Source organism: Pseudophryne corroboree, chromosome 6 (assembly GCF_028390025.1).
Source record: "Pseudophryne corroboree isolate aPseCor3 chromosome 6, aPseCor3.hap2, whole genome shotgun sequence".
NCBI classification, from domain to species: Eukaryota; Metazoa; Chordata; class Amphibia; order Anura; family Myobatrachidae; genus Pseudophryne; species Pseudophryne corroboree.
Genome location: NC_086449.1, coordinates 372,584,023 through 372,602,144, shown reverse-complemented (window position 1 = coordinate 372,602,144; position 18,122 = coordinate 372,584,023). Strand labels below are relative to the sequence as shown.

Sequence of the window (18,122 nt, the reverse complement as noted above, 5' to 3'; positions counted from 1 at the left end):
TCATCTGATCCAATGTCAAATTCAAAGCTATGGATTTGGATAAATTAACTTTAAAATTTGAAAGGGCTCCAAAGCATTTAAATTCCCGAAGCAGATTCGGTACAGAGGTCAAAGGGTTGGAGATCACAGCCAGTAGGTTGTCCGCGAAAAGAGCAAGTTTATACTCCCTGCCACCTACAGTCAACCCCGTTATGTTAATATTTTGCCGAATGGCCCTCGCCAGGGACTCCATACATAAAACAAAAATCAATGGAGACAGAGGGCAGCCCTGACGAGTGCCATTTGCAATCTGAACCGGGACCGATAGCTTCCCATTGATGCGAACACGGGCTGAGGGTCTAGAATGTAAGGGCCGGATTCCCAAACCCAGATGCTCCAGCATGTTCTGTAGGAATTCCCAATCCACCCTGTCTAATGTTTTTTCAGCGTTGGTCGAAAGTAGAATAGAGGGGGAATTACAACTCGAAGCGAAATAGATCATGTCTAAGACCTTGGTGGTATTGTCCCTGGCCTCACGACCAGGGACAAAACCCAGCTGGTCCATGTGGATCAAATTTGGGAGAAATACTTTCATACCATTCGCCAATAGTTTGGCGAAAAGCTTCAAATCGACATTCAACAGGCAGATAGGTCTGTACCTGGAGCAGTGGGCCGAGTCTTTACTCTCCTTAGAGATTACCAAGATGTGGGCAAGTAGAGATTGGGGAGTAAAAAGAGTCTTATCAGATACCTGATTGAAGGCTCTAAGCATCAACGGGGATAGGACATCCCCAAACAACTTATAGTAGGCTATAGAGAAGCCATCACGGCTTAGGCTCCTGCCATTGGGAGTGGATTTAATTGCTTCTTCAAGCTCTAATAAAGTGAAGGGAGTCTTTAGAGATTTCGCTTCTACTTTCTCAAGGGAAGGGAAATTAACTTTACGGAGATATGCTGTAATGGAGGCCTTTCCGTGCAGCATCTGTCACCACCCACTCAGAGTCACATAAGTTATGTAACTGAGAGAAAAAAAAACTGAAAAACCGCTGCTCTCTCTCTTGTGGTGTTGCAAGTGACCCCAGTATGTAATTTACTACGAGCTAAAAACAATGCTGCCCGTTGAGCCTGCAGAGCCCTTGTCAACAGTTTCCCAGGTTTGTTTCCCCAGAGGAAATAACGGCTACGGCATTTACGTGTATCCATTTTAATTTTATGTCACATAAGCAAATTAAGCTCCTTCCGAGCCTGCAAAAGAGATTGAAGAACCTCTTCCAAAAGGGCAGATTTTTGCAGGGGCCCAAGAGCTTGAATTTTCTAAATCAATGCGTCTCTAGCGGCAAAACGTTGTTTCTTCAGATAAGCGCCCAGCTGTACGAGTTTAATAGGCTTTTCTTAGGCGGGACTACACACCCTAATACACAGTTTGTTCAAAATCAAGATTCTCTTCAATGTTTTTTTTTTCTTTCATTTTTTATCCCTAATAGGCACTGACGTATCATTCGCTGGAAAAGAGATAACCTAAAAGAAGAGAAGACATTTATTGTACTAAAATATCTGCTTGCTAAATTTCTTTATTTCTATTCCTGTTGCTCTTACATTTGCCTTTACTCTTTTTCCCCTTTCCTTCCTTTTTCTATACTCTTCTTTGATTTACCTGTCTTATCTTAATTTTGCTGTGTTATATGATCTTTTTCGGACTGTATCTTTCCTCTCTCTCTACGGCTCTCTTTTCCCACTATCAGCCCCTTGGAGTAAGTATCAGGGCCTGGGCATACTGCAGCTGTGGAAAGCATGAATGGACCTTGGGCGAAGAGGCTTTACTACCTTTGGTGACACCCAGTGCGGCAGTATCGTAGTGTGTGCATGTGTGAAGGTGTGCATACTCGCGAAACCGGGAGTGGCCTTACTGTGCAAAACCATGCCCAATTGCGTAATGCATTGAGCACATTCTGAACAGCCCCCAGCCTCTCTCCTGAAACCCAACACAAGAAAACAGTGTGGGCGCTGTTCTTTGACACTATCTGAGGGGTCGACACCAACATAGCAAAGCAGCTCTGCTATGTTGGTGTCACACCCTCAGATGGCCGCACCCCCCTAGTGATGCCACTGCTTGAGGGGCAGTGCATGTACAGTACGGGCAGCTGTGGATATGTCCGGTTCTCCTGATCCTATTGCAGCTGTCACTGCCTAAGTGGCGTTGGTTGGAGTTTTGATGCCACTGCTTTCTGTTTTGCCTTTTCTTGCTCTTTCTAGTGTCAAGAGCTTTGAAGGGTTGGTCCAGGCTTGCACCTTCCCCTGTCAATCATAGGTGTCCAATCTATATTTTGCTTTTACCGCATTTTTTACACTTAGTTACGTTAGTTATTCTGATTACAAAGGTTTTTTCTTTAAACTGAGTTGTGCAATGTCGTTTTATAGCGCTTTCCACGTTAGTGAGCTGGTTGGTCCTTCTAAACATGCCAAGCCGTCTCTTGTTATTTTAGGTGTGTTAGTTCAACCCGTTGTTATTATGTGTCACTTACGGTGTTCCTTACTGATCATGCTGCTAAGCGGCGCAGGTTTTCACTTCGTTCATGACTTGGACAGTGCTTTGGCATGAGCCTTTTTACAAATTAGAGCGAGGCAGAAAGGAGCATGGTTGATGCATATAGGCAGGTCTCCAGTTACTAAGTACCAGTATTGTCAGGTCTTGAGACACTGCCTTTCCCTGTTGGGTTGTTCTCCAGGTGAGTTTGGCACTCATTCATTTCTTATAGAAGCCACTACTTTAGCAACTCCCATTGTTCTGTCTGACACAGAGATTCAATATCTGATTCGGTGGCATTTAAATGCGTTTGGTAGCTATATTTTTTTGTAGCTAACCAGAGTCTTCATTATTTTTTTGTCACAAGGGTCTAATTGGCATAACAATTAAATAGGTAATGCCACTAAATTAATACTAGCCCTGGGTTATTTTTGAGTTTACCTCTGTTTTACCACCTACCTCCCCATTTGTCTTTGTGCTGAATGCTTTTGTGTATGCTTTAGTTGCTCTTGTTCTATTTTTCCTTGTGGTTCTGACTTATGTTATATATACTGTATAATTTCAGGTGGATTTGATATAAATCGGTATGGGTTTGTGTAACACTCCTATGTTTTCTGGGCTTCTGAATTCCCCGTTGCCAATTTTTGTATTTCATTCCCACATTCTCAGTTGTTGGTGGGGTTTTCGTGTATGTGTTGCCATTCATTGCAAGATAAGGTGATGCAGTCTTTAGGAGCACCTCAAGTTCTAAAACTGCAAAATATGGGGCTCATTTAATGATGAGCACAGCTTTTGTTCTCTAAAGCTCTTTAAACTCATCTGTGCAGCATTATTTGGCACAGTCATTTGTACAGTAAGGGGTATATTTACCAAGCCTTGGATGGACATAAAGTCGACGGAGATAAAGTACCAGCCAATCAGATTCTAAGGGGGACATTTACTAAGCAGTGATAAGAGCGGAGAAGTGAGCCAGTGGAGAAGTTGCCCCATCAACCAATCAGCAGCTCTGTATTATAGTATGCAAATTATAGATGTTACTTCAGTGTTGATTGGTTGCCATGGGCACTTCTCCACTGGCTCACTTCTCCGCTCTTATCACTGCTTAGTAAATGACCCTTTAGCTGCCATGCCACAGGCTGTGCTTGAAAAATGACAGTTAAGAGCTGATTGGCTGGTACTTCATCGCCGTCAACTTTATCTCCATCCAAGGCTTAGTAAATAGACCCCTTAGTCTTATTTAATATACATAATTAAACCTCTCCTGCCATGAATGATATATTAGCAGAGCTTGCTGGACTTAATAAGCATAGGCTGGAACTGACATTTAAAACTGATTAATCAATAGGAGGTCACAGAAAAGAAAATCTAAAAATGTAAACATATGCTGTTACTCATAAACTTGTTATTAGATGACATGAATAAGCAACACTTGTTGCTTTAGATTTAGTAAAGCTTCCAAAAATGAAACGTGGTGGTGGTGTTGTCCATAGCAACCAATCAGGTTCTAGCTATCATTTCTCTTTTGCATCCTAGAAAATGACAGACTCTGTTTGGTTGCTATGGGCAACACCACCACTTGTCTGTTTTAGAAGGTTTAGTAAATCTAACCTAAGACTCTTTATTCAAATAGAACAATGTGTCTGTTGCAGGCTTTTTTCTGCAAGTTGTTTTTTCTTCTGAAATCAAACATTTGGCAGCCTGCCTCTATACATCCTGTGTTAGTCCCTGTATAAGCCCAAGTTATCTCACCCTGCATGAGCAGCGACTGCACTCATCTTCAGGGTCCGGGAAGCTCTCTCCATTGATACAGTCACGACCATTATAGTTACATCCATCACATACAGGGCACATGCAAGGATCCTCTCCTGGGTGAGGGCAATTCACCTTATCACAGGGCCGAGGACCACAGGTAATATGTCCTCTCTGAGAAGCACAGTCACAATGGCAATCAGAAAAAAACATAAGTAAGGACAGTCTCCAATATGTTATATATATAATACAGCTGAAGTTTATCTATAAGGTATTGTAATCCTTATGGGCTCTTTCGCTTACCATACAGCGGCATTGCTCACATTCACTCTGTGGAGATGTGAAAGTCTCACCATCCAGAAAGTTATGGCCCTGAAAATGACATCCTGATAACAGCAAGACATTATTAATATGTGATACAAACTGCAGCAATTAATAACAACCAATAGTTACATGAGAGTACAAAGGAGATGTACTGTACGTCACTGAAAAGTCAATTCCTCGGAGTCCATCTGGGAGACACTATAGAGTATAGACTGTGGGTTAAGAGGGGAGGCTGAGGAGTAGGCACTAAATAGTTAAAACCATTGGAGGTGTAATTGGAGGTGTAACTCCCCCCACACTCCCCACCACCTTCTAAATACTCTCACCAACCACAGCAATTCAATTATCTATCTATCTATCTATCTATCTAATAAAGCTAAAAATAGGCCCACTGGCAACAGCAGAACAAGCAATAAACAAAAGGGTAGGGACGCACTATCCCCCAAATGGACTCAGAGGAATTGTTTTTACAATGAGTACAAAAAAATCCTCTCTTTTATCCTATCTGGGGGACACTGCAGATTGTGGGATTTTCCAAAACAAGACTCAACACAAGGGGGTAATGAGCCATGCACAAAACCTAAGGGCCCCATACACTACAACGATATGTCTGAGGCTGAAGTCGGATGTAATTTCCTTGAACTCCCCCGGGACGTTCCCGGAAGTGATTCCATACGATTTGGTACTTTTGTGCTATTTTTGCATAAGATATATCGCATGCGATTGATGAAGCCGCTATACATCACATGCAATATATCGTACGGCATACAATTGTACCATGAGATATATCTGATGGGCTGGATAGAGAGCTACGGGGGTTGGGAGTGTCCTGAGAATGCCAGTCAAACTTCCCTGTGATACATCGCATGCGATATATCACATGCACAAAAAACACACTTCTTTCATCCGATTCCATCCAATTTCGATATATCATTAGTTCAGCGCCAACGACCTAGGGGATCCTATCAGACAGCCACAGGGACGCGCATCAGATTGGATACGATCTTAAACACATATGATTGTACACAATTTCATACAATAAATCAGACGGATATATCGGAATTGTATGAAATCGTTTAAAATCGTACTAGTGTATGGGGCCCTTAACACCCAAAACTGGTGTCTATGGTCTCAAAATGTGGAACCTGCAAAATGGCAGAGAAAATATGCACAGAGGATCAAGGAGCCGCCCGGGACAGCAGGTCCACTGTCGAAACCTGCTGCAATGACCTGAGGGTAATGCACTCATATAGGGTAAGGCACCAGCTGACCTAAAGAGGTATAAGCCTACTAATAGCAGAAATGATCCAGTGAGCCACAGGCTGCTTGAAGGTAGGCCTGCACTGACTATGAATCTCCCGGGTCAGGAGAAACCGGGAAATCATTTTGGTCGGGAAAACGGTGGATTGCAGAGCACCGCCCTGGCACCGTGAGAAATCAGCAAAGGAGAACCAGGAGATAAAGCTGTCAGTTCAAGACCCACCGAATGGAAAAAATGGGTAACTGAAACACCACCTTCCAAGGGAGCCACCGCAAGCCAACCAAGGGCACACTGAAGCACTTCCAAGGCAAAATTGTGCTCCCAAGGTGGGACCGGCAAAACAGAAGGAGGCCATATATGTGGAACACTCTTCATAAATGGCTGAACACTGGAAACAAGGTCAAAAGCTTCCAAAACAGGACCTATAAGGCAGAAATCGAACCTGACTGCTGACAACCCAGAGTCAACCTTTCCTGCAAAAAGGAAGGAGAGACAATGGAAGCGTGCTGAAAATCCCATACAGAACTATAAGCTGAAACTGTGAAGTGACAAGTTACCCATACTAACGGCTCACCATGCAAAATAACAAGCGTAGTCCCAACAGAACAGGCTATTGACTGAAACTAGAGAAAAGTACATAGGAGCACAGTCACCAAGTCTAGGAGCTAACAGAAAGCCCCTAAGAAAATCAGCCTCAGAAAGCCGAGGTGGGCTGAAAGGGCAAACCTCAAACAATGCAAGCCGGTAAATATGAAGCAAACCCTCAAAGGAGCCGCATGTTGGAAAATACCAACATGACCACATTAAGAAGGACATCAAAACGCAAACTGAACATGACGCCCTGATAAAAGGGAAGTCACAGGAAGGAAAATGGAATCACCCACAATTCTGAGCAGTTCACCAGAGTTCCAGCAGAAAATGGAAAAGTCTAGATCACAGACTTTCACAAATGGTACAATCGTCAGACAATATTGTAAGTGGAACCTGCACCCAGAACTGCAACCACTCAACAATAAATGGATGTGCCACATGGCAGGCCTACATCTCCCAAGAAGTGTGCAGCCAAGCCTGCATCTCCCTGAGAAATTGAAACCAAATAGGAGGGATTTCCCCACATAGGCAATGGTCATTCAGCTACCTCTATAAGCTGTAACAGAAATTAAATTAAAGCAGCAGCAACCAGGTTGCGGTGCGACAAGAGCAGCTAATAAGGGACACCACTTCTGCACACATAGGGTTCCAGACAAACCACAGGTGACAGGGGACCCTCTTGCTAGGGCCAGGGAGCAGGCTGTAGCTGGACAGATAGATGCTGGCTGCCGGCATTGTCATAATGCCAACTCCTCTAAAAGTCTAATCCCAGAAGGGGATTCAGCCAACCTACAGAAAATAAAAATAAAAACGACACAATAAAAAACACTCCTAGCCAGGAGCAGAAATACAGGAGACAATGAAAGGCAGTTGTCTCCGGGAGCCAGCACTGAAGTGGGCACCCTGATTTCCTCCATTGCTAGATTCTGCTTTCTGTTTTATTCCAGCCTAGGCATGGATCTCCAGCAAACACACTGCACCTATGTACAAGGGGGGCAGGGCAGAGCCTGGAGTACATGGTCCCTCCCTCCTTTGTTGGTTCTTCCTACTCACACACAGTAGCGGATCTTGCCACGGGCAAGCAGGACTTTTGTCCGGGGCGCCGCCTTCCAGAGGGCGCCGGCGCCATCCGGATGGCGCCGCACCATGGCAAGATCCGCTACTGCTGTGCCCCCCGCTGCCCGCTGTGTCCCACTGCCGCTGCGTCCCGCTGTGAAGGGAACTAGACGCGTAGCATCTAGTTTCCCTTCGTGGAGAGGACCTTTACTGTGCGGTGCGCGATGACGTCATCGCGCACCGCACAGCATTTCATCGGCGCTACTACTGTACAGGGGGCGGAATTGACCACGCCCCCTGTATGAAGCCATGCCCCTATTTCCCACCCGGGGCGCAAAAAGGCCTAGAACCGTCCCTGCTCACACATGCGGTAACTGTTGGCTTCCTGTGGGAGCAGCAAATAGCATGGAAGACCTTGATCAGCAACAGTTACAGAGAGTGATTGTGTGCTGGAGTGTTGGTAATTAATTGGGGGAGGAGGTTGTGTCTGGGTGCTGCTGGAGTGTTGGAAGTGAAATCAGGGGGAGGACAGTGTGTATCTGGGTGCCAGAGCCAGATAAAGGGGGGGGGAAGGGGGCACAGGCAGCAAGTGTCTGAGTGCTGCTGGGGTGTTGGTAGTGAATGTGAGTTAGAGGGAGTGTGTGTCTGAGTGCTGCTGGTGTTACTGTTGGCAGAGTGTTGCGGTGTCGGATAGGGATGTTAGTCCACACAATGGCACTTTACCAGAATGATTGGTTTATTCACATAACATAGATAACAGGTTGTAGTATACAGAAGATGTTCTGCAGCAGCAGGAACTCACAGTATACATGTGAAGCAGTACAGCGGTGACACAGCGATTTACAGTAGTACACACAGGGTGTGACTGCGTGGTAGACAAGGTCACACAATGAGGAGAGCAGAAGCTGCACGTCAGTGCAGTTGTCTCTCCCAAGAGGAACTCTCTCAGACTGTGCACTAAGCACCTCCTCCTGCACTGAGCTAACACTAGAAGGGAAAACACAAGAGCAGAGAAGCTGCCTCTAGTGCTGGGAACGGAGTCAGACCACAGAGTGATACACTGTCTAACAGGCACCAACAACTACTTTGCCTCCGGGTTCCTGATATAAACTTACACCCCTGCTTCTAGCCCCAAATCTTCATGCTTCTCCTGCAGGCACTTAAAAAACAATGAGTTGCTGCAGCAGGTGGGAGGGCTTAGAGGAGGGAGAGTTTAAACTCCAATGGTCTTAACTAATTAGTGCCTGTTCCTTATGCTCCCTCTAAAGCCACAGTCTGCAGTGTCCTTCAGATAGGACAAAAGAGGAAAAAAGCTTATGGTAGAATGCTAAGAGCAGGCATCTTTTTCACTTTTCTAACATCTGTGACACAGTAGTGTAAGCTATAGCTGGTGAGCTCACTTCATGTGAAATTATTTTTTTTAGTACTTCTTTGAAAAGAACACATATATACTGTATAATGTTGATGGTATACAAGAAACACATGTTTAAGGCACATCTTAAATGCATAATTCATATTTGTACACCAACAAACCTACAAACACGATTCTTGGAAGTCTGCGCAGGTGATGGTCGCAATGGTGGTGCAAGGTTACGTCCTCAGACGCAACACTCGGATCTCACAAATGCTAACACGAGGCGTCTATTTCCTACAGAAGCCTCCTGTTGCATTGGAATTTTAATGACACGGTGACGGAATAGCACAGCTGCATCCTTGCTGCTGTGCAATTCCTTACAAACATGAATTATGCCCAGTGGGTCATGATAAGATTATTTACATTTAATATCAGCCTACAGAGTTTGATTTACAAGATGTTAATTGCTAATTCTGTAGCTAAAAAGACAACCTTCATGTTTAGTAGGTATTAACATTCATCTATTGGCAGTTTGCCCAAAAAAAAGGAAGATTGCTTTTCTTGGAGCACTCTTTTATAGTGTATTATAATTATTGATTTGATATGATTGTTACTATTAAAATGTAACTTTTAATATTTTTAATTAAAATACATGGGGAAAAAATACATCTTATGTGACTCAGGACAATCAGTCAATATTTGTCACCCCCTTCTTATTCTAAACACAAATAATAAACATATTGAAAGACAGAATTTGTCTCTGCTGTGATTTTTATGTGTATAAATCGAAGTTTACTCTTTTAAACCAAGATCTGGGTAATTAGTACCTAAATCATACATCTTAGTTTAAGCAGTAATTAGTTTTTGGGCATTTGTAATTTGCCTATTATTCCGGCAGTGAAATACTCCTGTAATAACCGCTGCAGCGTGAAATCCTGTTTCACATGTGAAAATCCTCCCCTATTACTCTTGAAATAGTCAATCATTTTGTTTACCTTATTAACATATATATCCTTCACAAGGCAACACTGTAAGTGTATCCAAGCATAAAAAACATGATCGAGAGCTCTGTAGTGACAACAAGAGGCTACGTTCACTACATACTCTCCGTGTCCGTGCCTCAGAAAGGGGTACCCCAATTTAATACAGAACGAGGTAACCAGACATCAAGTACAGTCGGTACCAAGATCTAAACCAGATATGGAACAGTTTATGTTGTCAGCATTTAAGCATTACTTTGTAAAAAAACGATTTGGTGTTCCATGTATACTTTCTGGTGCCACCTCATTCAGCACACCAAGGTACAGCGCAAATACTATGAGTAAGAAATGTATGTTTTCTCACTTACAGTACTTACTTATATTTTGAATACATCAAACCGGCATTATAAGCACTACTTTGTAAAAATCTGTCTGGTGCCTCATATCCACTTGCTGGCGTCATCTCGCTTTGTATGTATAGCATCATGGTACAGCACAAATACTGTAAGTGAGAAAAGTGTGTTCTCTTCCCCTATTTATAATTCGAAATGCATTAATTGTATCCTCTATTCAGTGGAAGCCAGCCAAAGAAAACAATGTATTGTTTTTAACACAGAAATAGAAGCCTACAGCTTATTTGTTGTAGGATAAAGAGATTTATGGTAAGAACTTACCGTTGTAAAATCTCTTTCTGCGAGGTACACTGGGCTCCACAAGGATTAATATCGGGGAGTAGAGTAGGATCTTGATCTGAGGCACCAACAGGCTCAAAGCTTTGACTGTTCCCAAGATGCATAGCGCCGCATCCTCTATAACCCCGCCTCCGTGCACAGGAGCTCAGTTTTCGTTAACAAGTCCAATGCAGTAGCAGGTAACAGAGACGACAATCGTTAGAAGCCACACACACCACACACTCGCAACAGGAGAGGGTGTCAGCGGCTAATGCCATACCAACCCAAAGAAGCAAAGTGTGTCAGGGTGGGCGCCTTGTGGAGCCCAGTGTACCTCGCAGAAAGAGATTTAACAACGGTAAGTTCTTACCCTAAATCTCGTTTCCTGCTGCGGGGTACACTGGACTCCACGAGGATTAACATCGGGGATGTCCTAAAGCAGTTCCTTATGAGAGGGGACGCACTGTAGCGGGCACAAGAACCCGGCGTCCAAAGGAAACATCCTGTGAGGCGGAAGTATCGAAGGCATAGAACCTTATGAACATGTTCACTGAGGACCACGTAAGAAGGTCCAACAGACCGATTAGAATGGGCTTTGATGGTAGCAGGAGCTGGCAGACCAGCCTGTACATAAGCATGTGCAATCACCATTCTAATCCAAGGGCTGCTTGTTAGCAGGCCAGCCATGTTTGTGAAATCCAAACAGCACAAAGAGAGAATCAGACTTCCTAATGGAGGCATTTCTCTTCACAGAGATACTCTACCCGTACGTACCACATCCAAAGACCGCTCTTTGGAAGACAACTCAGGGGAACTAAAGGCCAGAACCACAATCTCCTGGTTAAGGTGGAAAGAAGACGCCACCTTAGGCAAATAACCAGGGCGCGTTCTAAGAACCGGCCGGTCACGGTGAAAAATCAGATAGGGGGACTTACAGGATAAGGCACCTAAGTCCGAGAAAGAAACCAAAAAGACAATAGCAGCGCTAATTGAAATGCTGAGTAAAGATTATGATGAGAAGGATTGAGTGATAAGAAATTCACATTTAATAAAACATAAGATTAGGCCTCATTAAAAATTGGATACAAAAATCCAAAAGACAATTCATAGCAATAAAAACAGTAAATGTGGGTCAGACACTATAACTGCCTATCACATTAGCATCCGTTCCTATTAATTAACCTGGATTATACAGCAGATGGAGACAGACTGACAGCGCAGTCTCACCAATACACTTTACCCGAAAACCGCTAGAGGTGTAGTCCCTTAAGAGTGTCTCTGATGTTTTACTCAAAACCAGCCAGGTTTGGGATCCTCAGTATAACACGGTGTCCTCTTTATGAAGAAAAGGGTTGATGGTGTTTCCAGTTGTAAAAGATTTGTCTCGCTTTTTCTGCAGATGGCAAAGTCCAGTAATTGGTCCAGGTGTGATACAGCAGTAAAATTTAACGTGATTGTCGACCCAAATAGCCTCCTCGACAATCTGCAGGCACTGCAGCTTTATCAAAGGTGATCTAGGCAAGCAACTAACCAGATATTTATAATTTAGGTAATTACCAAACAATATGCAGCTGTTCACTCAATCCTTCTATTTCATCAAAATACTCATAAACACAATCATGTTACACCTTCTATAGGTTTTAAGTGTGATCCTAGGACAGACTCAGATAACTATACTCTATTTCTTAAAGGAATTTTACCAGAAAACGACTCGATTTTAATGTAAATAAATCCCTGTCTTTATAGTACTTCCGGGTCACAGGGACACTCAATCCAATAATAAATGTCCATTCCCGACACATAATTTATCAGATCTTATACAAGGGGTTACTCTCTTAATCACATATACACTCTTTGATTAGCACAACAAAACGTGAAAGACTTGTAGGTTTTGAGCGGATGTATAACTTCAGTATTGTATTCCCGATCGGCGCTACTGTATTGCTTCCGCCCCGTGGAGCGCACTTGCGTTCCACCATTCAACTTAGAGGAAGGGAGACGCCTCTACGCGTCCTCCATCCTTCCGGTCACGTGTCCCTCGTTTCCCCAATGACTATGGGAAATGTAATAAAATACATAACAGCGGGGCAATCACAGATGCGGGGTGCGTGACCAATGTGACGGGGCGGTCCCATCGGTTGGCATAGTGACCCGCAGCCAGTTCAATGTACTTTTACAATCCGATCATTGGGGCAAACATTATAGGGATATACTTTATCCACATCTTCTTATTCCAGAAAAGTTTAACAGTTCAATTATTTCTTAAAGATAAACATATATCATTATCTTCTACTCAACTCTTAAGTCCCTATTCCTATATATACCCCTAGTTAAATCGATTGATTTATTGTTTAACATCATATTGTTTTATTATAATAAAGGGATTGTAGAAAAGGGGCTGTAAACCCAAACAACTGTACTGAATAAAATATTTCATACTATTCAGTAATATTCACACACTACCTTTTTTCTTTTTTCCTCCTGAAATAGCATTAGTCCACTCCCTCTTGATCATATTTAAGAGGAAGCAAACTCATAAATTATTACCTCCATACACTTATTTGGTATTGTAAAGACGTTCATATTCTACCTAATTTTTTATTTTATTAATATCTTATCTTCAGGTCTCTCTTCTCTCCAATGATCATTTTTATTATTTTTATTTTAATATGGGAAGAAGAAAAAAGGGGGGGGGGGAGGGGGGAATCTCAATAGTAAACAGATTACACCATTATTCTGTGTCTGGAGCAAAATGCAACCTCAAAGAATTTTACCTATCTGATAGATGGGAACTTGATGTCCATATTTTTCGCAATCTAGCCGGCCGTCGACCCAAGTCGACATTCCGACAGAACCCGAAACAGACTGGGGGGCTATAACCAGTTAGTAAATCCTCAGTCGTAATATTTTTCAATACACATGGGGGGGGGGGGGCAGTACAACCCTATTTGAACTTATTCTCTCAACACATTTGTATCTCCAATCAGATCACAGCATTTAATTCCACTGCCTCATTAAGGCCTTCAGGGAATATGCTGTTCATCTGATACATCCAAAAGACCCCCTGTCTGCATAATCTTTTGTATCTGTCACCCCCACGTGTGGTGTAAGGTATATGTTCTAGACCTGTGAGTTTCAAACATTTTGGATCTCCACCGTGAGCATCATGATAGTGCTTAGAAACACTGTGTGTCTGAATCTTATTAATAATATTCCTCCTATGTTCTAGGAACCATACTTTGAGTGCCCGAGTTGTGCGTCCTATATATATTTTACCGCACCCACATACTAACATATAAATAACATATGATGTATCACAGTTGATAAAACTACCAACTTCAAAGAATCTCTCAGTCGTTTCTACATTGATTTCTTTTGTACGGTTAGAGATATAGTTGCATGTTGTGCATTTATTTTTCCCGCATCTATAACAACCCTTTAGTTTAGCTTGATGACTCTTAATCCAATCTTTACTCCCACCTGCATCTTCATTACTTTCCTTAATGATCTTAAGATGGCTGGGGGCCAACAGATTTTTTAGATACTTTTTTTTACGGAAAATGAACCTAGGTTCTGAATTCAATATTGAAGACAACTGTGGATCTTGTCTTAGGATGCCATAATTTTTAGAAATAATATTCCTTATTTCTAAATGGCAGTTGTTGAATGTTGAGATAAATGCTATCTCCTCCATTTGACCAGTAATTATTTCCTTCCTTTCCTTGGGTACTAATAGATCCTCCCTTTTCCTCTGTCTAACGTCCTCCAAAGCTGAATTAACAAGTAATTTTGGATATCCTCTATTGAGGAACGCATCCACCATAGTTTTAGCTTGTATATCGAAGGAGGTGAGGTCAGAGCAATTCCTTCAGAGTCGTAAAAATTGGCTTTTAGGGAGAAGAGCATCCCTAAAAGCCAATTTTTACGACTCCGAAGGAATTGCTCTGACCTCACCTCCTTTGATATACAAGCTAAAACTATGGTGGATGCGTTCCTCAATAGAGGATATCCAAAATTACTTGTTAATTCAGCTTTGGAGGACGTTAGACAGAGGAAAAGGGAGGATCTATTAGTACCCAAGGAAAGGAAGGAAATAATTACTGGTCAAATGGAGGAGATAGCATTTATCTCAACATTCAACAACTGCCATTTAGAAATAAGGAATATTATTTCTAAAAATTATGGCATCCTAAGACAAGATCCACAGTTGTCTTCAATATTGAATTCAGAACCTAGGTTCATTTTCCGTAAAAAAAAGTCTCTAAAAAATCTGTTGGCCCCCAGCCATCTTAAGATCATTAAGGAAAGTAATGAAGATGCAGGTGGGAGTAAAGATTGTATTAAGAGTCATCAAGCTAAACTAAAGGGTTGTTATAGATGCGGGAAAAATAAATCCACAACATGCAACTATATCTCTAACCGTACAAAAGAAATCAATGTAGAAACGACTGAGAGATTCTTTGAAATTGGTAGTTTTATCAACTGTGATACATCATATGTTATTTATATGTTAGTATGTGGGTGCGGTAAAAAATATATAGGACGCACAACTCGGGCACTCAAAGTACGGTTCCTAGAACATAGGAGGAATATTATTAATAAGATTCAGACACACAGTGTTTCTAAGCACTATCATGATATCATGCTCACGGTGGAGATCCAAAATGTTTGAAACTCACAGGTCTAGAACATATACCTTACACCACACGTGGGGGTGACAGATACAAAAGATTATGCAGACAGGGGGTCTTTTGGATGTATCAGATGAACAGCATATTCCCTGAAGGCCTTAATGAGGCAGTGGAATTAAATACTGTGATCTGTTTGGAGATACAAATGTGTTGAGAGAATAAGTTGAAATAGAGTTGTACTGCCACCCCCCATGAGTATTGGAAAATATTACAACTGAGGATTTACTAACTGGTTATAGCCCCCCAGTCTGTTTCGGGTTCTGTCGGAATGTCGACTTGGGTCGACGGCCGGCTAGATTGCGAAAAATATGGACATCAAGTTCCCATCTATTAGATAGGTAAAATTCTTGGAGGTTGCATTTTGCTCCAGACACAGAATAATGGTGTAATCTGTTTACTATTGAGATTCCCCCCCCCCCCCCTTTTTTTCTTCTTCCCATATTAAAATAAAAATAATAAAAATGATCATTGGAGAGAAGAGAGACCTGAAGATAAGATATTAATAAAATAAAAATAAAAAATTAGGTAGAATATAAACGTCTTTACAATACCAAATAAGTGTATGGAGGTAATAATTTATGAGTTTGCTTCCTCTTAAATATGATCAAGAGGGAGTGGACTAATGCTATTTCAGGAGGAAAAAAGAAAAAAGGTAGTGTGTGAATATTACTAAATAGTATGAAATATTTTATTCAGTACAGTTGTTTGGGTTTACAGCCCCTTTTCTACAATCCCTTTATTATAATAAAACAATATGATGTTAAACAATAAATCAATCGATTTAACTAGGGGTATATATAGGAATAGGGACTTAAGAGTTGAGTAGAAGATAATGATATATGTTTATCTTTAAGAAATAATTGAACTGTTAAACTTTTCTGGAATAAGAAGATGTGGATAAAGTATATCCCTATAATGTTTGCAACAATGATCGGATTGTAAAAGTACATTGAACTGGCTGCGGGTCACTATGCCAACCGATGGGACCGCCCCGTCACGTGGGTCACGCACCCCGCATCTGGGATTGCCCCGCTGTTATGTATTTTATTACATTTCCCATAGTCATCGGGGAAACGAGGGACACGTGACCGGAAGGATGGAGGACGCGTAGAGGCGTCTCCCTTCCTCTAAGTTGAATGGTGGAACGCAAGTGCGCTCCACGGGGCGGAAGCAATACAGTAGCGCCGATCGGGAATACAATACTGAAGTTATACATCCGCTCAAAACCTACAAGTCTTTCACGTTTTGTTGTGCTAATCAAAGAGTGTATATGTGATTAAGAGAGTAACCCCTTGTATAAGATCTGATAAATTATGTGTCGGGAATGGACATTTATTATTGGATTGAGTGTCCCCGTGACCCGGAAGTACTATAAAGACAGGGATTTATTTACATTAAAATCGAGTCGTTTTCTGGTGAAATTCCTTTAAGAAATAGAGTATAGTTATCTGAGTCTGTCCTAGGATCACACTTAAAACCTATAGAAGGTGTAACATGATTGTGTTTATGAGTATTTTGATTAAATAGAAGGATTGAGTGAACAGCTGCATATTGTTTGGTAATTACCTAAATTATAAATATCTGGTTAGTTGCCTACCTAGATCACCTTTGATAAAGCTGCTGTTAGGTTCCTGGTGCTCAGAACAAGGGAGATGTTGCGTAGTGAGTCCTGAGCACCAGAACGTGACGCTGAAATAAGGTGTGGTGTGGAAATAGCCCCTAGCACCCTACCTCCATTGTTTTACCCATGTGGTCAGTTCACGCCTGAGTGACTATGGTTAATAACAAGGGGACCTCTGTCTAAAACAACAGAAAGCTAGGGGCTACTAACTACCCTAAAGTGCTATGATATGATATGTGCGGCACGCCGCCAAAGGAAAAGAACAACCAAGGAAATGCTGTCCACTCGCCGACACAATACTGTTGTGTACCGGCGGTGACAGCATAAGAAGAACCCTCTGCAAAACACCAGTAACAAAATATAACCAAAGAATACTGCGGCCTAGGCCGAAGGACGCGGCAAAGCCGCTACTCACGGAACCGGTACAAACACTGGCAAACGGACAGGAACCCCCAATGTAGCCGACACAGACTCTCAGAACCGGAGGACAGGCAGAATCCCAAACGACAGACCGGTGGACACCAAGAAGCCAGAAACTCGACTAGGCACAGACAAAGCCACAGGACTTCTGGACAGGAACACTTCACGGCAGGACACAGGAACCGACACAGGAATCGACACAGGAACCAACACTGGAAGCAGCTAGACAGACACTGCTAGACAGGAGCTCAGGAACTGGCAGGGACTAGCTCAGAACGCAAGAACTCTGGAAGTCTAGAAACCTGGAAATATCACCAGCGTCTGTGAATTGCACTGAGCCAGCATATAACAGAGAGTCTTAATTAATTATGTCATGCAGCTGCCCTGCTGCACAACTGAGAGGTGCAATCAAGAGACAGGTGAGGCTGAACACATGGGAACAAGCTACAATTACACAGACTCACCACTGGCAGCAAACAAGAATATTCTTAAACCAGAGCAACGGGAAAACCTGGCCTGCAAGACAACTATAAACATAAAATAGGAATGAACCACTACCTGTGGTTCATAACAGTACCCTTTCCTTAAGGGTGAACTCTGAACACCCCATGACACCCACGGGGAACATGAACAGAAGTATAACATAAAATACATAACCAAAAATGCAAAACAGGAATGAGCCACAGCCGTGGCTCATAACATTACCCCCCCCTTGAGGAGGGGTCAAAGGACCCCAACATTCAGACTTTCAAAAACAAGGGATACACAAAAAAAAACCTGACACATTGGTCTAACAGAAACAAGCTGTGACAACAGCTTGTAACGGTGCCCCCCCCTTGACGGTGGCCACTGGACACAAGACAAGGAAAGAAAGAAAAAAAAATCTTTTTTTTTTTTTATA

General features: G+C 42.4%; 1 protein-coding gene across 2 annotated transcripts in view; it reads right to left on the bottom strand.

Moving 5' to 3' along the window:
• KCP (kielin cysteine rich BMP regulator) overlaps window positions 1-18,122 on the bottom strand; it is a 288,203-nt gene that overhangs the window by 73,994 nt on the left and 196,087 nt on the right. For both annotated transcript variants that reach the window (XM_063926699.1, XM_063926700.1), the window contains 2 exons: window positions 4,556-4,638; window positions 4,253-4,426 (listed from right to left, as the gene is read on the bottom strand). In XM_063926699.1, the coding sequence (XP_063782769.1) occupies window positions 4,253-4,426; window positions 4,556-4,638 (257 nt within the window). The remainder of the gene's footprint in view (window positions 1-4,252; window positions 4,427-4,555; window positions 4,639-18,122) is intronic.